The following is a 23911-nucleotide window of genomic DNA, read 5'->3' on the forward strand; positions in this document are numbered from 1 at the left end:
CAATTGAGTCTCTATGACAAGCTGCTGGAGAACTGATACGGGATGTCTTATACATACAATAGTTTCAGAATAATAATAGTACTTGTACATACATCACCAGTCATGATTACTGAAAAAATTAAAAGGATTGTTTTGCAAATGCTATATCCCCATTCTCCTCCCAGATATTTTTAATGGGAATTCTGTATCTACATTGTCAAATCATATAGTCATTACATACTCAGTGTCTCACTTTTAACCCTTATTTGATATTCATTCCATAAATAACTATGTACTTAATGCCTGCCACAGAGACCCCATGTAAATACACTTCTAGTTATTTTTGGTGGTTTGAAGCACGTTTTAGTAGGTTCCTTAGGAAGGGCCCCTAGGAACAACAGTCTCTTAGTCGTGGTATGTTGATACTACTTAGTGCTCCTTATACTGTATATCCAGTCAGTTTTGCTGGATATAAAATTCTTGGGTCACATGTTCTTTCTGGCATAGAGCACTGGTTTCAAAGTCTGGTGGCAGTGTAATTTTTTCCCCTCCTTATAAGTAATGCGTTCTTTTTGCCTAGAAGCTCAAAGGAGTTTTTTCTTTTTCTTAAAGTCCAGTAATTTTATTAGAATGTCTCTTGGTGTTGGTTGTTCTTATTGTTCTGGGGTAATGTTCTCAGGTATATAGTATAATCTTCCAATATATGGACAAAACTTTTAAATTTTTTAATGTAAATTTTCTTGGATTATAATTTTTAGTATTCCCTTCCCTTGCCTTCAGGTTTCTTTTTCTTCATCAGGAACTCTTCTTATTCATATGATAGATTGTCTTTGCCTATCTTCAGTAATTGTTACTTTCTTTTGAATCCTGTGGTCTTGCTGAACTACCTTGTTAGTTCTAGTAGCTTTTTATTCCTTTAGGATTTTATCCATATTTGAACATTTCATTTGTGAAGAAACCCTTTTGATTCCTTTTCTCTGTGATTGTATGCCTTTTCTTTCCTTATGCCTTAGCAAGGGCCTCCATTATAATATTGACTAAAAGTGGTAAGAATGGGCATCCTTGCCTTGTTTCTCATCTTAGGGAGAAAACATGATGTTAGCTGTAGGTTTATTATAGATATCCTTTATCAATTTGAGGAAGTTCTCCTCTAATTTTAGTTTGCTGAGACTTTTTTCATGAATGGATTTTGAAATTTGTCAAATGCTTTTTCTGCTTTTGTTGAGATGATCATTTGGTTTTTCTTTTTCAGTGTGTTAATACAGTAAATGTGGTTCTATTTTTAGGAGCTCTGATTCTAGTTTGCTTAGGGGGTGATAGAAAGGATGATAAGATCACGATTGGCTGAGGAATGGCTTCCTCTTGAGAATATGGGAGTTCTTTCAGGTGTGGTGATTGTGGCCCTGTGGTGGCTTTAAGTCATTCGGTGGCACTGCTCTGCTTACCTGGTTGCAGTGCTAATGCTCACAGGTGCACATATAAGACCTTCTACTTCTATGTTGGGAGCTGTACTTGAGGTCATAACTTGTAGGTGACTCTGGAAGCCAATTGCTGTGAGGACAGGGGACTCAAATCACTGTTTGTCCATCTTTAATTATGGAGATCAGCTTTTTCTAGGCTCCTTTCACCTTTGATTTATAGGTTTTCTTTGGAAAAGTCACTTTTTTTTGTTAAGTTTTACACAAATGCTCCATGACTTCGGTTACTCATGTTCCCTTTCCCATGTATAAACTATGTCTTCTCTGGAATTTTGGGAAGGCGCAGAGATGTTTCTGTTCATTTGGTCATCTCAGCTCTCTGCTGGGATCAAAGTACATAATTTGGCTTTACCTTTTTTTTTTCTTTTTTTTGCGGTACGCAGGCCTCTCACTGCTGTGGCCTCTCCCGTTGCGGAGCGCAGGCTCCCGACGCGCAGGCTCAGTGGCCATGGCTCACCAGCCGCTCCGTAGCATGTGGGATCTTCCTGGACTGGGGCACGAACCCGTGTCCCCTGCATTGGCAGGCGGACTCTCAACCACTGCGCCACCAGGGAAGCCCTGGCTTTACCTTTTAGAAGGTGTAAGAATATAGTAAATTTCCACACCTATATTTTGTATTTTAAGTGAGGCACTGGTGACCGCAGCTGCTGTGGTTCCAGTTGTAACATGCTCCTCCACAGCAGTTTTTCTGCAGTAATTCTGAATGTAATTCTCTTATTTCTTTCAAGTCCCATTTCTTTTTTTTCCAGCTTCAAATTAAGGATTTTTTAATATTATTTATGTGACCATAGCAGTCTAATTTTTTTTTCATGTGTAAAAATACAGGTAATATGTAGTACCTTATTAGTTCTGAGATAAAAATGAGGGAATATCAGTCTAATAGAGTGTTGATTTTCTCTCTTTTTCTCATATATATATATAGGTATGTATGTGTATACTCCTGTGCATTAGTAAAATATAGTTACTTAAAGGGCCAGTTAATTGATTAATTTCAGTAGAATTCAGAGAAGAATCTCCAGAGGGAAATGGAACCTTTAAATTAACCACAGATGTCAGCTAGCCTTAATAATTAAAAAAGCATCCCAAGAATGACATGCTTTGTTTCTACATATAAAGGGAAATGGATAATTAATAGGATTATACAGTTAAAGCAAACCAAATCTTTCTTTTCATCTTTAACGTATATAATTTTTCACCCCACATATTTCATACTTGCTACATAGTGATTGTTCCATAAGTATTAGTTGATTAAATAAAATTTTTTAAATTGCTGCAGTCCTCTGTGTTTTCGTGTATACATACAGCCTTTTCATTGTTTTTTCTGTTCCCCGTGGTGACAACATTGAACATGGAAGAGACACTCTGAACATGTTTCGTGTGGCTCAGAGGGAGCCTGTAGTCTCTTTCTGTATGACTCTGCTGATAATAATGAAGTAATAATGAAGAAATCCTCTCTTTAGTTTATTATGGTTTAAGTCGTGTTGCTAAATGGTAAATGTCATTTGCTTGGTTATTTCCGTTGATAATTTGAATTGATGTCAGACTGACGTTGGTATCAGGGTGATGAAGTTTGTCCTTTGCTGGCATTGCAAACAGGAAAAACTTGACAGTTTTTTTTCCCCATCAAAATGGATTTTGTTTTGTACATTGATGTTGGTAAATGGGGCATTTTCACGTAGAAGACAGTGTTTGTTTCACTGAAATTGCTTTGCTTTCTGGGACTAGAGTTGAGTAGTGGCTCCAAGGTTTGTCTGTGACCAGCTATGTTGGTTGCTGCTATAAAAAAATCTTTTTTTTTCTTGTGAAGTTAAAAAAAAAAAAAGTTGTATTTGTGATCAGTACCTTTCTGAACTGAGGTCAGAGTAATTATAACTAATAGCTGTATTACTTTTCTGAAGATAAAATGAAAATTTAAAAAAAAAATTTAAAGAAAGAGTGATGGAGGGGACAAAGGAGAGAGTTGAAAGGAAAACCGTGCTGTTTAAACACTAAGAAAATTGTTCTTAAGAATATGATAGTAATTCTTATGAACTGTTTATTTGATTTGTAAAAGAGTCTGAGGACTTACCATAAAATTCAAATGTACATAAATGGTGTTGACACTAATCAAAGGTAGTTCCTCTGATTGGATTATCTGTGTTTCTGGTGATGAAAAAGATGGATTCCTGCTTAGTGTTGGCCTTATTAAATTTTAAGAGACATAAACATGGCTCTTAATCACAATTTTAGTTAATGATTGATTCTAGTGTTATTTCCTGTTAATTGGTTTTTCATTCGTTTATTAAATTGCAAGAGGTTTCTTGAAAATGTACTGTGAGGTGTGTAAAATGAATCATATCTAGGCATTGCCCTTAGGGAGCTTATAGTCTTGTAGGGGAGAGAAATCTATTGGAAGAGCTATTGATATATATCTATTGATATAGTATCAATACTATAGGTCAGTGCTGAAGGTTGTAAATCATTTGCCATAAGAACAGTACTGATAATTCCTTCTGAATTAGCTAGTTCAACTAGAATATGTTAAAAATAAGTTTTTTAATAGTGCCCTGAAATACTGATATTCTCTGCCTCTTGCGCCTCCAGTGAAACCTCTTGATCATGCAGGAGTTAGAGCTGGCTGAAACGCAGTTAAGCAGCTTGACTTAGTCTCTTCTGTTGCCTCAGTCCTGTAGGTGTAAATTAGCCAAAGACACAACTCCGCAGATTCTTATCTTTTCCGGGGGGGGGGGGGGGCACAAGTGTCTCTTCCTTGGCCACTTTTTAATTGTATTATTTTAAATAACAAAGCACTTTTCTGTTACTTCCTCCAGGGGATCAGTTTTTCCATTAACTAATGCCTCTTTGGAAAAGTGACTTTGAAAAAGATGTAAAAACTTGAAAATTTTGTTTAGGAACCTTTTATAAGCGTTTACAACAGCTTGTTACTCAGACTGTGTAAGTCGGTTCTAAATTCTAATTTTTTCTGGGTCTCCCACCAGAAACCAGGTTGGGATATAATAGTACTGTAGCTCAAATTGTATTCAGGTTGGAACTCTGAATAAGACCAAGTATGCATTTTCCTTCAGAACTTTTATCCCTGTAATCCCATTTTTTAAAAATAAATTTATTTATTTATTTATATTTATTTTTGGCTGCATTGGGTCTTCGGCTGCATTGGGTCTTCGTTGCTGCACACGAGCTTTCTCTATTTACGGTGAGCGGGAGCTACTCTTCGTTGCCGTGCGTGGGCTCCTCATTGCGGTGGCTTCTTGTTGCGGAGCACAGGCTCTAGGTGTGCAGGCTTAGCAGTTGTGCCTCGTGGGCTCTAGAGCACAGGCTCAGTAGTTGTGGCGCACGGGCTTAGTTGCTCCATGGCATGTGAGATCTTCCCAGACCAGGGCTCGAACCCGTGTCCTCTGCATTGGCAGGCGGATTCTTAACCACTGCGCCACCAGGGAAGTCCTGTAATCCCATTTTAAATTGGAACCAGAACTGTAAATTTCCCTCGTTCCTTGCTCAAAATATAGATTCCTGTCATAATTTAATTTTGGTCTTTCTTGGTGAATGTGATAATTAGAGTAAACTATAATGAAATGTGAAAATTGGATGGTGAATTGAATAAATGTAACAGCTGATTAGGGCATCTCTTTTCAGTGTCACTTTATTAAGGTCTTCCTATATACTGATGCACCTCGGAATTTTATTTTTAAAAAAACTTCTTTTTCCTTTCTCTCTTTCTTCCTTTCCTCTGTTGAAGGGTATTACCGTCTAAAGTGTTTGCTATGAGTAGAGTATTGGTGTTTTGATCTTAGGGAGGTGAAGTAATTACAGATTTGCTTTTCATTTTATGGGGATAATCTCCATAATAGGAATATACATGTCATATACTTTAGGTTATTTTTTTTATGTTAATCCTTTTAAGGAAGGAGTGTTTTACTTACATTAACTAGCTTATCAAGAAGAAAATAATTGATTCAAATACTAAATGCTGTGCAAGTCCTAAATGCAGTTTTTTTTGTTTGTTTGTTTTTACATCTTTATTGGGGTATAATTGCTTTACAGTGTTGTCTTACTTTCTGCTGTACAGCAAAGTGAATCAGCTATTTGTATACATATATCCCCGTATCCCCTCCTTCTTGAGCCTCCCTCCCACCCTCCCTATCCCACCCCTCTATGTGGTGACAAAGCACTGAGCTTATCTCCCTGTGCTATGCAGCTGCTTCCCATTAGCTATCTATTTTACATTTGGTAGTGTATATATGTCAATGCTACTCTCTCACTTCCTCCCAGCCTCCCATCCCCACCGTGTCCTCAAGTCCGTTCTCTACGTCTGTATCTTTATTCCTGCCCTGCCACTAGGTTCATCGGTACCGTTTTTGTAGATTCCGTATATATCTAAATGCAGTTTTAAATGTAGTGAGGTATCATATATACAGTGGTCTGATTTTCACTAGCCTCACTCATCTTACTTTGCCTTGGATCTTCAAGTTACATAAAAAAATCCACTGAACCTTACACTTCATGATGTAGGGTAGGGAAAACAATACATACATCTCTTTGTGTGTATGCTCTTAGGTTCAGCAACTGGGGCATGTGAGTCAAAGTGATAAAAGACAGACTAACGGGAAAAACAAAACAAAACAGTTGTAATTATGCAAGTATGCAGGAGTTAGAATTTGGTGATTATATACCATCTTAACAAAGGGGGTAAAGAGTGGAGAATAGTTTAGACAAAGGAAAAAGGGGCTTATTGGGGAGGTGTAAATTATGAGAAGGTGATTAGGAAATATATGATAAATAAGGCTTTTTAGTAAGGCTTGTTATGCAGGTAAGAGTCTGGTGATAAGAGCTGTCTCTGGAGTAGTTCTCTTCCTGGTACTAGAGAGGGAGACACCTTTACAAATGGAAATTTATGTCCTGCTTTTATCCAGATGGGAGAGGGGAGAGAGCTTTTTTCCTGAGTCTGCTGTTTCTTAATTGCCTTCATCTCAAAAGAATTCTTATTCCAAAGTGGCATATTTTGGGGTGGCATATTCTGGTCCCCTTAAATGAGAAAAGAAAGTTCTAGGTGAATGATAACATTGCACTAGATATTATGAGGCCTACTAATCCTTTATTTGAGCCTGCAACAACTCCTCCCATTTGAACTCAGAGCACTAAAGTTATTTTGCAGCATTTCACTTAAAAAATATAATATTAAGGCATATTTTATAATGTACATAATACATTAATATAGTACTCCATGTGTATGATTTATATACAGTTGTATGTATTTGAGGTCCATCTCTTTTTTTTTTAACTGGTGGGTACCTTGATAAAAAGTTTGGTGGGGCTTCCCTGGTGGCACTGTGGTTAAGAATCCGCCTGCCAGTGCAGGGGACATGGGTTTGAGCCCTGGTCCGGGAAGATCCCACATGTTGCAGAGCAGCTAAGCCCGTGAGCCACAACTACTGAAACCCACGTGCCTAGAGCCTGTGCTCTGCAACAAGAGGAGCCACTGCTCTGAGAAGCCTGTGCACCGCGACGAAGAGTAGCCCCCGCTCGCCGCAACTAGAGAAAGCCCGTGCGCAGCAACGAAGACCCAACACAGCCAAAGATAAAAAAAAATAAATAAATTAAAAAAAAAAGTTTGGTAACCACTGCTCTGTAAATTTATTTGTTCTTTTTGATGTTCTAACCTTGTACTTAAAATATTGATTTCTATGTCTGTTCAGTTTGCATATTTCAAACTTTCTTTTTTGGTCTTTTTAACTTCCTGTGTATTCCTTGAGGCACAAATTCCTCTTGGTATCCGACAGACCTCTAAGCATATATTGTACACATAATAGACACAAAATATTTCATTAATGAATTTGTGAAAATCATATATAAAATGAAGTTTTTGATTGTTGTCATTTATTCCAGAAATTTTTGTCATGGCAGTTAGAAATGGTGGTGGTAGATTGAATAGACAAGTTAGAAATATATTGAGAAGTAACAGCTGACACAACAGAAAGAGAAGAATCAATATATGTGGCTTACTGAGGTTATTTATTATGGGGCCATACAACCTTATGGATCTTGGTAAGCCCTGGCTTAGGACATCATTATATCAAGGCAAAGGGCAGTGATGGATGACTGCCAGTACTGTCTTGACTTTGACCTTGGGCAATCTGTTTAATCTTCTGATCCTCAGTTTCCTCTTTTATAAGTGAAATGATAGGGCTAGAAAATTTTGGTTGTCTCTTACAGATGTGAAATTCTATATCTACTGTGATTATTTAAGGCAATCAACTATGGGTTCAGTTAGATTCACTGTATCTTGTGTAATAAGAAATGTAAGCATGCCATGTATTTTAGAAACATTTCCTTGAGAATGGTTACATATGTTTTGCCTGGCATGTAGGCCAGTGTGTAGGGAATAAAGCTTTGGGAGGTGAAAGAAGGCAAATTAGAATGAATAAGTGGAAGCTATCTAGAGGTAGAGTTTAATAAGAAGAACATATGGACAAAAACATGTGTACAGTGATTAAACAGGAAATTTTGAAGTAATGAACTTCCTGCCATTGAGGAAGTAAAGCAGAAGCCACATGACCATTTATAAGGAATATTGTAGAAAATATTAAACATTTGGGTAAAATTTATTTAACTGGGCAACCTTCCTATCCAAGAGGATGTCTGGGAATGTTGGGGAGCACTGTGAGTTTACCTGAAGTAAGTTAGGGAGGTAGATAGGGAGGAATATGGCACATAATCCTCTGAAATTGGTCTTTATCCCAACATGATGGCTCCCGAGAAGCTGGTCCCGGTGCCTTACCACAGATGCTGGGGAATCTTTCGCTTGCCCTGTTTTGGTGTCAGGCTTTTGAAAACAGTGTTATGAGTGTCTTCTTTATTTTCTTAACTCCTTATCCAACAGAGATAACTATTATCTACAATTTGGAATATTTCCTTTCAGAATCCCTGGCAGGATTCAGAGAGAAGCATCTTCCTGTAAGCCTAAGGAATCTTTCCCATTCTCTGAACTTGATTCCCTTTGGAGCATGAGGCTACCCAGGCCCACCTGGTGCTTTCTCACTGTGTTTCTTATCCTCTCGTGAGCGTGCAAGCACAAGTCACCCATTTTCTGATTTCTGCAGGAGGTTCTTCTTCCTACTTCTTGCCATCCCTCCTGTCTTTGGTCTCTCCCCCTTCCTCCATCACTTTTTCCCCTATAGCTTTTTAAAAAAACATTTTTATACTTCTCATTGAAATTCCCTTTTCTATAATGAACCAACCTTCTTTACGCTGTTAACCTCTTCACAGAAGTCTATGTCCTTGTCAATTATACCTCAATGAAGCTGGGAAGAAAAAAAGTCCATGCCCTGTTCTCACCATCTTTCTTAAAGTCACAGAATCCTTTCTTCAAACAAAATATTTCACAGACTCTTGATAGGTAGAGCAGATGAAAGCACAGTAACAGGATGTAGGAGGAAGAGGAAGTTTCTGGTCCTGCTTGCTCAGCCCCCTCTGTGTCCCTGGCCTGGTCCCTCAGGGACTTCACTGGGAGTCAGCGTTCCACAGCCCTGCATTCAGAGAATCTACCTCTCCTTCATAACTGGGTACCCTTGGGTCTCTTTACATGGGCACATGCTTCTTCTCCCACAGGGCTGCTCGCAGCTGTCCTCACTACCTTGGCATCTCTGTTCTTCCCCTGCACGCAAAAACCTGGGTTGTAAGGCCTATTTCTTCCTTTTCTCACTAGATTGCGAGAACACCTTGAGGGTAGAGACTATCCTTTTATTTTTTTTGTTCCCTTGTGTTTAGCATGTGGTGAGTGACTGAATGGTAGAATGGAAAAATAAAATGCCGAATTAATGACTTTTAAATAAATAATAGTTCTTATAGGTGAACCCAGGAGCTTGTATTGCAGTAAGCACAATAAAGGAAACCTATTGAACCTGAAATCAAGTGGGAATTTCTTCACTGGTTTTATATGGCCAGTTCATCAGGGAATGGCAAGTTGTTATATCCAGATACACTTTAAAGAAATGACTGCTGTGTCTAAAAGGATTAACTATTGTACCATGGTAATCTGCCTCAGGTGCCTACTTTGCCACTGTTACTAAGTGTTGAGAAACTTTTACCCTTTGGACTCCTCTTTTCTAGTGCAATGAAGACCATTCCCCGTGTGGTAACATTCTTTCTTCTCATGGGGCATAAAATGTGCAATTACGTTTTTAGCTTTGTTGGTTAAAATAATATTCAGTATTGTGACCCTGAGATTAAACCCCAGCTACTTTGGATTAGAATGTCTCCAGACAGCCCCAGTTACCTATTTGAATATATCTGTTTGCATTATTTTTTTAGACTGATAAATCCTGTCAAGACTTAGAGTAACTTTATTTTCAACTTTTGGTGGCTCCTAGCCTAACTCTGCAAGTCTTGATAACAGTCATGTATGGAGACAGTTGCATTGTTGCTGCCAACTCTTTCCTCCTTGACTGGTTGTTCCAAAATTTAAAAGAAGGGCATCGTGGTTATGGAAATAGATCACAAACATAGATCCTTAGTTGTTTTATCTTAGATTATCTGCTGAGGTGTTTTTATGAGTTTCACATGGCTATATGCCTGCACATAAATACTTAAAATAGTGTCCTCTCACTTGAGTATTTGAATGCAGACAGTACTCACTTGCAGAGTAGTTAAGAGTGCTTACTTTGCATAGAAACAGATTGGTTTTGACCCTTCTTCCAGTACTGCTGTTTTAAGAGGGGTATCAGTATACATTTAGAGATTAAAAAATCAGATGTATATTTAAGAATACTTTTTCATAAAAGAAAATTTTGATTGAAGACTTAGATATTACTATGAGTATTTTTATATAGGTTAAATATCAATTTGCAGGAAGGATATAAGGAATAAGAGAAATGAACATGGAGAAGAAGCAACATTTCCTCTTTATCTGCTACTTATAGGGAACTGAGTTTTTCTTGATGGATCCATGAATTTACTACTCTTCTATTAGACTGTGATTTTGTTCACAAGACTCAGGAAAACAAGAGCTGTGAAATATTAAATTGTGTTTCTACTTTGAAGACATTCAATATGTTATAATCTGTGTCAATTTCTGTGTTGTTTTAATCAAGAAATGTTTGCTCCAATGTTTATTACACAATCAAAACTCAGGTTTGATTTATGTTCTGAAATGTAGGATTCAAGGACTCAGGAGATCCTGGGAGCTCGTCGCAGCTCCAGCACTAAATCCACAAAGTGTGGAACTTTGGACCTCGACCATTGCACGTCTTCTTGAATATCAATTTTCTCATCTGTGAGATCATGATATTATATCATCTTTATGCGTTTTCTATGATGCTGTGAATTTTAAGATTCTGTACAAATTATTTCTTTCATTTGGTGCTTGGAAGAAAAGAAGAAAAGGTTTCATTATGTTTTCTTTATTACTCAAATTAATGCTGTAGACAAGGATACATCTCTGTTTTAATTTAGAAATGCGTTTCAAGAAAATATGAATGATTATATTGAATTAACTTTACATTCAATTTTCATTTTACTATATGTGCTGCCGAAGCGAGCACTCAGTTTTCATTTTAATTGACATTTCAAGGCTATCTAAAATGGAAACATGGACATTTATAGTATTTTAAAATTTCTTAAGGTATTATTCTTATCAGCATTCATATGTTGAAGGATAAGGCTTTAAAAAATATGTCTGTGCTGGGTACATTTCTAAAGAAAAAATTTTCAGGCCTTATTTCAGGCTTATGAACCTGAGCAAAGTTTACTAAACAAGAAGAACAGGATGTAAGAAAGGAATGTTTAGAACAAGAACACTCTGAGAAATTGCATTAAAACTTTTGATACTTTATTTGGTCACAGAGTGTAGCATCAATATTCCATAGCTGGGGCATGATTTTTGGCTTATAGTTCTGGTCTACCCTAGCATTTTAAAGCCAAATTCAATAAAAGCGTGAAATAATATTTTAAATAAATTATTTAAACATCTCTATTTTGAAATTTCCTCTTAATTTTCTGGTGTTCTGCTTACTCCCTAAAAGCAGTCTTGGACTGTTCTTTCATGACCTGGTCTAGTGTTGATAAAGTCAGCAGAACGCTTTCCCTGGGTTGTTGTATATTGGCTATACTGTTTTCAAATATGTTATACAACTAACTATATAATGGTGACCTTGATGAAGTACATATAAATGCTAATCATGATTATTATTGCTGTTATAGTATTGTTGGTGGTGATATTACCTTTTTTTGTTTTTGACGCTAATATTTTTTAGCCTATGGGAATACTTCTACATTGCTAAAGAACCTTACAGTTTTGTACTCAATAAGGATTCTCTCCACACCTTTAGGGACTGTTGCATCCACTGTCATCAACCATCACTTTGGAATACATTTCAAAAATCTACCCCCAGCTCTATTGCCAGCCAGCTGAATTGCATCCAGAGACTTGATGGGCATTAGCAGAACCTCAGACTGGGTGTGTCCTGTTGGAATCTCCTTCTATCCCAGTACTCAGCTTCTGCTGACAGCTAGTGGCACCACTTTTCTTTTATCTTCTTAGACTAGGGATCGGCAGCCTCTGGCCCTTGGGCCAAATCTGACCTGCTGCTTGTTTTATTTATTTATTTATTTATTTAATTTTTTGGCTGCGTTGGGTCTTCGTTTCTGTGCGAGGGCTTTCTCTAGTTGCGGCAAGCAGGGGGCCACTCTTCATTACTGTGCGCGGGCCTCTCACTGTCGTGGCCTCTCTTGTTGCGGAGCACAGGCTCCAGACGCGCAGGCTCAGTAGCTGTGGCTCACGGGCCTAGTTGCTCCGCGGCATGTGGGATCTTCCCAGACCAGGGCTCGAACCCGTGTCCCCTGCATTAGCAGGCAGATTCTCAACTACTGCGCCACCAGGGAAGCCCTTGCTGCTTGTTTTTAAAAAAGTTTTATTGGAACAGAGATGTACCCATTTGTTTAAGTATTGTGTCTATCTGCTTTTGCTCTAAGGTGGCAGAGTTAAGCAGTTACAACAGAGACCTGTGATCACCAAAGCCTGAAGTAATTTACTCTCTGGCTTTTTTCAGAAAATGTCTGTTAATCCCTGCCTCAGACTCAAAACCTTGACATCACCTTTGATTCATCCTTGGGGTTTCTCAAGTATATTCCAGCAGGAGAACTCATCTCCTTTTAACTTTTTGTTTTTTTTTAATCCTCCACATGTGTCCAGGTCCTCACATCCTTTTGCCTAGGGTATTAAATGAATTTCCCCAACCACTGGCTTCTTTTCCCCGTGTATTTCATTTTGCACCTTGCCACCAGGGTCCTGTTCTCCAAGTTTGGCTTTACTCTGTGTCCACTCTGCCACCAAAATTTAAATTTTCCCCACTGCCCACTACATTGGAGCCTGTCCAGCCTTTTGTGTAAGGCTCCTTCCACAATATGAGCCCTATGTCTCCCTTACATAGAAATTCTTTCTATAATGAAATGCTTTCCCCTAACTTCCTCCCTTCTTGCCCTTGTCCGTGGTGTAACAACTGCCTGGAGCTTTTCCTGCCTCCATTTCACCCTCTCCAACTCCTGTCTCCCCTTAAAATCCTCTCAACTTTTTTCATAAAGCTTTTTACTGTATTTTTCTGTGTGCGTATTCTTTGTCCCTCCATGATGTGTTGCCTGTACATCTTTCTGTCGCGTTAGGGCATTTTACTTGATGCTGTGTTGTTTATGTTCTTTTACATCTCATCTCATCCATTATAAACCAGAAGCTCGTTGAGTGTAAAGTGCCTATCTTCCTCTTACTGTGGTCCCTTAAACACTCACTATCATGTCGTAGACGTGCTTAATAATTAAGTAATTGAATCACATTACTGGAAGCCAGCTTTCTTTTTTTCAAAAAAATAAATTTATTTTATTTTTATTTATTTTTTGCTGCGTTGGGTCTTTGTTGTTACGTGCGGGCTTTCTCTAGTTGCGGCGAGCAGGGGCTACTCTTCGTTTCGGGTCGGCGTGCGGGCTTCTTACTGCGGTGGCTTCTCTTGTTGAGGAGCACGGGCTCTAGGTATGCAGGCTTCAGTTGTTGTGACTTGCGGGCTCAGTAGTTGTGGCTTGTGGGCTCTAGAGTGCATGCTCAGTAGTTGTGGTACACAGGCTTAGCTGTTCCGCGGCATGTGGGATCTTCCTGGACCAGGGCTCGAACCCGTGTCCCCTGCATTGGCAGGGAGATTCTTAACCACTGCGCCACCAGGGAAACCCTGGAAGCCAGCTTTTTAATTTGAATTTAATAATTGGTGACCTCACAGACCCTTGAACATTTGGCAGTGATTCTAGGTGCATAGCTAAAGTTTGGGAAGAAACCAGATGTTATTTCCTTGTACATGTTATTAATGTAAATGGAAAGATTTTTTTGTTTGATAAGGTATTTCACATTTACTACAAGAAAACTATTTGTGTGCAATGGTGTGCTTGGTACTGATAAAAAAAAAAAAAAAAAAGTAAAACCAAGTGGCAGAGCCAGGCAGTAATTCTCTTGGATATGTTAAGCAATCTACCAACGTCAGATTTTCTTGATTCTATTAACAAGCTTTTTCAGGATTCCAAATGGAAAAGTTATACCAGAGTACTTTAAGAAGTTACGGAAGTGAAATGCTTATGGATGCTGTTAAACTAGTATTTTGTCCTCTGCCCGTTCATTCATTTAATCATTCTTTGCACACTTCCCAGGGGTTTTGATGTGGCTCTTGATCACCCATAGCTAGTTCTGTTAACCATCCCCTGCCACCTTTTTTAGGCTTTCGGTTCTGAATTTGTAGCCTGGAAAAAGTTGACAGAAACAAAAAAGGGTGTCAGATATAGAGACTTTTCACTTCATGGTGGTGTAGTCTAAAAGTTACAAGTCTGGAAACTGGACTGCTGATTCCCTTAGCTTTCTCAGTTGGTTTCAGAAACCTAGACATTGCCCGGGGTGGGGGGCTCAGAAACACAGTTGGTGTACAAAACACAATACCCGAGCAACCAGGGGAAAAAAGGAAACAAAGCATCACACGTCCCAAACCCACATACTTGAAGAAGAATTGAAGACTTAAAATTTTAATATAAATGGGTAAAGAACATGAATAGTTTCTAGGAAAAGTTGTTAGCTCTGCTTGCTTTACCACTGTCTTCTAGCACAGAATCAATGTTTGCTGTATGCATGTGTGCCCAGACAGATGATTAACACCCACATAAAATATATCCCAACTTCCTCCTAAGTAAAGAAATGCCTAATATAAAATAACCAGACATGTATACCTTTGAACCAACGTTTCTACTTCTTAGAATTTATGTTAGGGAAATTTAGCATAGATTTTGCATCTAGGTTTTTATAATCCAGAAATACTGTCTCAAATATTCAAAGATTATCTATCCATCCACATGTATTTGTACGTGTATGTGTGTGCATATGTCTATATGCATGTGTATTGTGAAAAAATTTGTAATAGTGAAAAATTGGAAATAACCTAAATGCCTATCAGAACACAAATACTTAAGCTATAGTATACCCACATGGTAACCTTTATAAAGGATGAGGTTCCACTGCTGGGTGTATATCTAGGATATATAAATACTAATTCAAAGAGATATGTGCATCCCCAATGTTCTTAGCAGCATTGTTTGCAATTGCCAATATAAGGAAGCAACCTGAGTGTCCCTCAGCAACTGAATGGATAAAGAAGATGTGGTGTATAGACACACACACACACACACACACACAAACACACACACACACACACACACACACACACACAATGGAATACTACTCAGCCATAAAAAAGAACAAATTTGTGCCATTTGTAACAATAGGGATGGACATGGAAGGTATTATGCTAAGTGAAATAAGTCAGAGAAAGACAAATACTGTATGATATCACTTATATGTGGAATCTAAAAAATAAAACAAACTAGTGAATTTAACAAAAAATAACAGATATATAAAACAAGTGGTTACCAGTGGGGAGAAGGAAGGGGTTCGGGCAAGATAGGGGTAAGGGATTAAGAGGTACAAACTACTATGTATAAAGTAAATAAGCTATAAGCTATTGGGGATATATTGTATAACATGGGGAATATAGCCAGTATTTTATAATAACTATAAATGGTGTATAACCTTTAAAAATTGTGAATCACTATGTTGTACACCTGTAACTTCAATAATACTTCAACTAAACTTCAATTGAAAAAATAAAATACAAAAAAAAAAGGGGTGAGGCTGATCTTTAACTAAAGAAACAAAAGGAAAGATACACAAGGTGTATTGGATGGAAGTTGTAAAACAAAATATTGTTTCATCTTTGTGTATTTATAGTGAACAGAGGTCTAGTTATACATCATACCTGCATATGAGAGGGATTGTCTGGACATAAACATAAATAATCTATAAGTTGTAGACAGTCTCTGAGGAACAGAAGTGAGGAGATGTGTGAATTCTCAGGATAGAGGGAGTATTATACCTTTTATTTCTTACTTTTCTGCTCAATTTTTTCAATGTATATTTTACTTTTATACTAGACAAAAGACTGGGAAATCATGTATTAATATTAATATTTAAAATAATGAATGATTTAAAATAATTGAATGGCTAATGTCTATCTGGAAAATATGGTTTTCAAGAACGATTTATATCCTTGAATATTCTATATAAGTAAAATTTTTTGTTTTATAATGAGGCTGTAATGAAAGACATTATCAGATTGGACTGCCATTGTGTTGTTTATGGTGTGTTAAATAGACACATAGTTCAGAAGTCTTATTATAATGCATTTTTTTGAAGCAGTTGTAAGAAAATCCTGTTTGATGCTAGATGGTCATGTTATGTTTTAGGGAACTTACGTGCACTAACATCAGTTTCCAAGGGTACGCTTGTGAGGAAAAGAATTAACACTGTTTTCTCTTCAATCTTTTAGAAAAGCTCAAGAGGAGAACAAGAAAATAGTGCTTGCTGGATGTGTTCCTCAAGCCCAGCCTCGCCAGGACTACCTTAAAGGGCTGAGCATCATAGGGGTAAGCTTGCACCTGATAGGAAAAAAGACAGTCCTACATTGTTAAAACTTGTCATGGCTCCACATTTTATTTTCTATGTCTAGGTTATTTACAAGCTAGGTTACACTTCTGGCTGTCCTTAACATACTTTCCCTATTGCCACGGAAACTTTGTCATGTCTGTGTAACATCTGAACCTACTGCGAAAACATGTTCTAGGTTCTCTCATTTAAAAAGAAAAAATTACACAATAAAAAGCCATAGTATGGAATTTAATCGTTAATTATAACCTGGTCTTTATCTGTGTGTCCAGCACTATCTCTTGCCATATCATACTATATAGGTGTCTTTTTTGGAATGTCCCACTTCCATCTTACTCATCCCCCAAGACGTGGCTTCACCATTACCCCTTCTCTCAGCCTGACCTGACTGCTCTGCGCAGGCCTCGATAATCCTGTCTCTGGGTTCCTTTCACTTACTATGCAGTTATCTTTCATTTGATCTCTCAGCATTTCACAGAGTTGTATTTTTGGGGTTAACTTATGTGGTTTTTTTGAATACAGCCCACCTCTCTTTTTGAATTATTAGCTCCACACTGACAGCTTTTCAGTCTTTTTTTAAACACCCACCATGTTTCTCCAGCCTTTGCCAAGGTGCCTGAAATACAGTAGGCATCCTTTCAATCAGTGTTTGGTGACTGACTGAATGAAAGAAGCTTCCTTTTGTACTTCTGTTGTTGGTGTGCTTCTTTCCCTGTTGGGCAGTAAGTTCTGTGAAGTCAGGGGATGACTACTTCCTATAATATCTTTCTTATTCTTTGTGGACATCACTGTTCACAAATGCCCAGAGGGAGTTAGCATTCAGACAGTACTTGTTGACCAAACGGTGGTGTTTCATCCTTCCCACCATTCTGTTATAGCTGTACTCACTGTGGTTAGTAATGATCTTCTTTTAAAGAGGCTCTATTAATTTAAAAAAATATATAAAAATATTGTATGCTCATAGAAAAAATTGTATGAAAAATTGGCATCTGGATTGAGACTTATTGGAGTTTTTTCCTTATTTGATGTACTATTGATAGGTTCTTTTTTTATGTAATTATAATTACCTCTGGAAGGTTTGCTGTATTGTTTTTTTTGTTTTAGAAGATGTTGGGGGTAGGAGTTAATTAATTAATTAATTAATTTTTGCTGTGTTAGGTCTTCGTTTCTGTGCGAGGGCTTTCTCTAGTTGTGGCAAGCGGGGGCCAGTCTTCATCGTGGTGCGCAGGCCTCTCACTGTGGCGGCCTCTCTTGTTGCGGAGCACAGTCTCCAGACGCGCAGGCTCAGTAGTTGTGGCTCACGGGCCTAGTTGCTCCACGGCATGTGGGATCCTCCCAGACCAGGGCTGGAACCCATGTCCCCTGCATTAGCAGGCAGACTCTCAACCACTGCGCCACCAGGGAAGCCCAATTGATAGTTTCTTATACTGTATTCTCAGTGTAGTGAACTTGTTTTCTGCTGTGAAGTCCTTGCCCCATTGGCAAATTTAATAATCTTTGAACAAACATTCTCATGTTAAACAAACAGAACCTGAATGTTTGGGAACTTTAGTTTGTTTTCACCACTTGTCTGTTTACATTTTGATTTCTCTTGGTTTAAGGAATGAACTGAATATGGACTCCTGAGTTATCTTTTCATGTCAGACTAACTTTCTCCATAAACATAATCCTGCTGTGTTAGGGAAATGGAAAACTAGTTAGGATTCTGTTTTAGAGGTAAAGCATGGTAAAAGCTTAGAATTCATCTTTCAATTCATCTCAAGGAATTAAGTTCCCAGAATAGTAGAATTTCTGTAGTATGGCAAAAGTCTCTTCTCTGTGTACATTATGGTAACATTTCCCTGAACTCCACTGTGTATTGTGAAGAGCTTAGTGTATGTGAGTATATTGGGGAGATTCTCAAGATGGTGGGAGAGAGGATGCCCAGCGCTGGTGATACGGAACACTATTTTCAGGGATGATGTAAACTCGTGCGTATGGCAAATAAACATTTTTTACCCCATTTAATCTAGCATGCTTTCTGTTTTGTCTCATTTTATTACCCTTAAAATTCTTTATATTTATTTAGCTTCTTTATCATTGGAGAAACAATACATGTTTGAAAAAGTGAATAGAAAGAAAATTCATAATCCTCTCACCCTAACACAGTAATCATCCCCTTCAGACTTTTTTTTTTTTTTTTTTGCAGTATACGTGGGCCTCTCACTGACGTGGCCTCTCCCGTTGCAGAGCACAGGCTCCGGACGCGCAGGCCTAGTGGCCATGGCTCACGGGCCTATCCGCTCCGCGGCATGTGGGATCCTCCCGGGCCGGGGCCCGAACCCATGTCCCCTGCATCGGCAGGCGGACTCTCAACCACTGCGCCACCAGGGAAGCCCCCCTTCAGACTTTTAACCTCTGCATATTTTACTTAATTGTAATCTCAAAACTATTTTGTGTCCTTATTTTTCCATGAGATTTTATTCCATGAGCTCTTTAACCATTTTAAGTCCTGTGTTAATTTTCTGCTGAAGGGTATACCATAAGTTACTTAACTGTTCTTAATTGTTGGATATAAGTAGTTTTCTAATTTTTAGGAAATGTACATCATACAATAATGCTCATAAAGGGCTTTTTAAATTTAAGATCAGTATATTGTGAAAAGTTTCCAAAAGTAGAATTGCACGAACAATAACAACATTTCGGGGTTGTAGTTTAATTATATCTTCAGCATTTGGTATTATTACTAAAGTATAAGATTGTTCTTTGTCAACATCATTTTATAGAGCCTTTTTATCTGTGGCAACTATATGACATCTATCATAACTGACACTTTATATATAAAAATTATGTACAGGAGAACTGAAAATTTTGAAGAAAATTTGGAGAAGGAAACCAATATTATTTATAATTGGCATTTCGAGAGATCTATTTCTGAATATAATTGTTGAAGTGCTACAAAATCAGAAACCTTCTGAAACATAGTGAGTTACAGTCAAGTAAAGAAATGAATTAGAGGCTTCCCTGGTGGCACAGTGGTTAAGAATCTACCTGCCAATGCAGGGGACATGGGTTCGAGCCCTGGTCTGGGAAGATCCCACATGCCACAGAGCAACTAAGCCTGTGAGCCACAACTACTGAGCCTGCACTCTAGAGCCTGCGAGCGACAACTACTGAACCCGTGTGCTACAACTGCTGAAGCCCGTGCGCCTAGAGCCTGTGCTCTGCAACAAGAGAAGCCACCACAATGAGAAACCCACGCACCGCAATGAAGAGTAGCCCCTGCTGCAACTAGAGAAAACCCTTGAGCAGCAATGAACATCCAAACAGCCAAAAATAAATAAATTTATTTTTAAAAAAAGAAATATATTGGTTTACACAAAGGAAAAACAATTCTGAAGTGTAAAAAAAAATATGAAGGTGTTTAAATTCATTGACTTGGGAACCTGTTTTTAGGAGGATGTTTAGAATTGTATTGCACAGTTGATTTACAGGCTGTGTGAAAACTGTTATTCCTTCACAGAATTTTCCTCACAGAGTTTCTGTGATGGGAGAGCGTTAATAGAAGTCGAAGGAAGACCAGCTGTAACTGTATTATGCGCTTTCACCTCCTGCTAGGATTTGTCTGTGTTGTGCCACATACAGGGAGGATGGTCTGCTCTGTTGACCAAGTGATCGAAATAAAAGGCTGCCTTTAGATGGTGAGCAAGGTACTTATTGCACACTTGAGTTAAAAAGACAAGTCTGGGGCTTCCCTGGTGGCACAGTGGTTGGGAGTCCGCCTGCCGATGCAGGGGGCGCGGGTTCGTGCCCCGGTCCGGGAGGATCCCGCGTGCCGCGGGGCGGCTGGGCCCGTGGGCCATGGCCGCTGAGCCTGTGTGTCCGGAGCCTGTGCTCCACAACGAGAGAGGCCACGGCAGTGAGAGGCCCGCATACTGCAAAAAAAAAAGACAGGTCTGTCCCATGTTTGCAGGTGCTCCTGGAGTAAGCATTTAAGAAGATGTTTAATAAGGAAGAATGATATTTGTTACCATCATAACGTTAATTTCCACCCATATCAACCTTTAGAAATGGGACAGTTAATTTGTGTCCATAATCAGAGAGAGCAGTGTGGTGAGGGCACTTAGTAATTGGTGATTTGACTCCTGGGCTTTATATTATCATCTGTCGTAATGTCTCCTGAATCTAGTTGTGATTAATATTATCTGTGTGGTGGAACGGAGAAAGAAAATAACAGAATATCAACCAGAAGTAATACCTATCAACCTCTGGGTCCAGAAGAACTGGCTTTGGTGGCAGTAATCTGTAGGCTTCTCCCATCTGGGTTTTTTTTTATAGCAGGAGAGGAGAAAGAACAGATTTGAAAACGTATACGTGTTGGATAGAAAGACCTTTTTTTAACCAAAACTTTTTCCCTAGCATGATTAAATGAAGTTTATATCTAGAATATAAATTTATAAAAACATGAATTTATAGGTAATTAGTGCAGAATCAAGATCTTTTTCATTTTTATGGGATCTTGAAACATTTTACCTTACAGTGAAAATTTTCATTTCTCTTTTTTTCAAATAAAATTCATTCATTCATTCATTCATTCATTTATTTTTGGCTGCGTTGGGTCTTCATTACTGTGTGCAGGCTTTGTCTAGTTGCGGCTTGCGGGCTCTAGAGCACAGGGTCAGTAGTTGTGGTGCACGGGCTTAGGTGCTCCACGGCATGTGGGATCTTCCGGGACCAGGGCTCAAATCCGTGTCCCCTATATTGGCAGGTGGATTCTTAACCACTGCACCACCAGGGAGGTCCCTTCATTTCTCTTTTGACAATACTTATGGTTAACTGTTCACCTTGGAATCAGTTTTCATGCAATGTCACTTTTTTTTTTTTTTTAAATCACTGCTCTTATTTGTTTACATTGGTTACTCTGTGTCTAGCTGTAGGTAGTTCCAAGATGTTGTGACTATACCTATTGAATGCTACTTTTCTTCTCTTCAGTTTGTTTTTTGGCAGGAAAGTTTCTTTTAGCATAGTCAACCAGAAAGGATGTTCTGTTTTAAAGTCTGGTAGCAAAAAAGAATAGTAGACTTCAGAGCTCAGAAAGCCAGGCTTTAAATCCCAGGGCTGCCACATTATTGTTTTTTTCTATTCAGCTAGTACTTACTGAGTGCCTACTAAGTGCTAGCTACTGTTCTAGGTGCTAGGAATGCAGCGGTATATAAAATCACCAAAGATCCCTGTCCCCATAGAGCTTGCATTCTAGTTCTTGGGGAGAGAAATCTGATTTGAGCCTAGAACATCTTCAGCCTTCTGGAGAGTGTGGTGGGATGGGGCCCTAGATGATGGGGAGATTGATTAGTTGGGAATTTCTCTGTAAGGTTCAGATGGAAATACACTTTGTGTCCATCAGCTGGGAGTTGTGTTAGGAATAGATGGCTGAAATAGTATTTATTTGCTTGAGTTCTGCTTAAGGTAGTGTTATTTCTCAGTTCTTATAGTAGTCATTATTGATAGGCATGACATTTATTAGGAAGGTTGGTTTTTATTCTGTTACAGGAAAGCATGTTTACAGAATTGTACATTTTGTGTAGGTTTTCTGAGCTAATAAAGACTGTATCTGAAATTGGTCTTGGCATTGATTCATTAGGCTTATCTTTGTATAATATCTCTAGAAATCCTAAATAAACTGTGAATTAATAAACAGGTTGTAACATTTAAAAACATTTTTAAAACATGCAATTCAAAGCAGAATACAGTTAGATGCTGAAAATTTGTATATGACAGCACGTCCTGATGTGCCAGCTGTGAGCCCTGCAGGCAGATGCATATTTCCTTTGGACAGCTGAACAAAAATGTGGTTTAACGCAGGTGTCCACTTATCTCAGAGACTCTTACCAGGTTGATTTGCAGTGGTTTAAACATCTTTTCAGGCAGGCTGCTCTAATCCTGAAAAGTCAGACAGCATGATGGCTCTTTCATACGTGAATGTTAATTTTGAAAATTATGTGTATAAATAAAGCAGCATTTGAAAGAGGATACGTTTTAGAACATTTCTATCATATTACTGTATTCCAGAAGGTAAATAAATTCATGAAATGGAATAATGTCACGGTAATGGTGGCATCGATATTGAGGGCAAAATTTTAGAAACTGTCCTTCTCCTATTTGTCTCTACTTCATATCTTCTGATATTTCTTCTTGTCATATTCCATTTTTTTTTACCTTTAATTATCAAAATGGCAGTATTGTAACAGAATGACATGTAGATTTAAAAGCCCATTCATTTTTTTACCTTCCTAGATCTGTTGTTTTTACTTTTTCATGGCTTCCTCTAATTTTATCTATATGTGTATAGATTTTTCACCTACTGAATTATAAAAAGGTAGTCTAGCATACTAGGAAGAGCATGGATTTAGGAGCTAGGTTACACAGGTTCATATCCCTGCTCCACCACTTATTAGCTGTGTGACCTTGTACAAGTTACTTAACCTCTCTGTGCCTCAGTTTCTTCATCATAGAATGGAGATAATAATAGAACCTAACTCTGAGTTTTGTAAGGGTTAAAGTATTTAATACACATAATGTGCTTAGCATGGTCCCTGGCACATAGTTAGTGCTCTGTATTAGCATTTTTAAAAAAAATTAATTATCTTACTAGTAGAGTTAACACTGAGCACAGCTATGTGCCTGGAATGAAACTATTTGCTAGAGATACAGAGCTGAATAAAACTTGTCTGTCCTTAAAGACAGTAAAATCTGAGGAGAGCTGCAAATAATCATGATAAATATGCATAGGGATAAAGTCTGGTGGGCACACAGAGGTTGAAACCATTCTTGACCAGGGTTTCAAAGGATGAGTAGTGGTTTGATGAATAGAGAAAGGAGAGAGGGCTTTTGAGCAGAAGCAGTAACGTATCTAAGGAAAAGCATGTGTGCTTAAGGGTGCCTGGAAGGGAGAAGGAATAGCAAGAAGTGCACCCTGATTTGAGTGTAATTTGGAGGCGCTAATTTTAAGAGGTGTAGCTTGGAGTAGTGCAGATGAGTAATAAATAGGGTGGAAAGAAAGAGTTTGCATTCAGTGAAATGCTTAAGTCAGAATCAACATGACAGGGTGAAAGACTGAGGGAGGGTAGGGGTAAGATAGTATGAAAAGGTAAGTGTCAGAAGCAGTATAATCTAGTGGTTATTTCTATATGCCCTTTATTCATTATATGTTAATTATTTTCTTGTATGTTATTGATACTAATTTTTTTGTTATTTTAAGTACAATTTATTGAAATATAATTAACATGTAATGAAATCACCCTGATGAATTTCGTACAGAACATTTCCATTGCACCTGAAATTTCCCTTGTCTCCTTCTGTGGTCAGCTCCCCCAACTCCCACCCCCAGCAAACAGTAAACACAGTCCTCGGAAACCACTGTTCTGATTTCTGTCCCTATAGTTTTGCCTTTTTCAGAATGTCAAAT

The 23911-nt window shown here is 38.2% G+C and overlaps 1 protein-coding gene across 2 annotated transcripts in view; it reads left to right on the forward strand.

Moving 5' to 3' along the window:
- CDKAL1 (CDKAL1 threonylcarbamoyladenosine tRNA methylthiotransferase) overlaps positions 1 to 23911 on the forward strand; it is a 649761-nt gene that overhangs the window by 147608 nt on the left and 478242 nt on the right. For both annotated transcript variants that reach the window (XM_082664020.1, XM_082664021.1), the window contains one exon: positions 16352 to 16448. In XM_082664020.1, the coding sequence (XP_082520146.1) occupies positions 16352 to 16448 (97 nt within the window). The remainder of the gene's footprint in view (positions 1 to 16351; positions 16449 to 23911) is intronic.

The sequence above is a fragment of the Grampus griseus genome, assembly GCF_964374135.1.
Source record: "Grampus griseus genome assembly, chromosome: 10".
Lineage (NCBI taxonomy): Eukaryota > Metazoa > Chordata > Mammalia > Artiodactyla > Delphinidae > Grampus > Grampus griseus.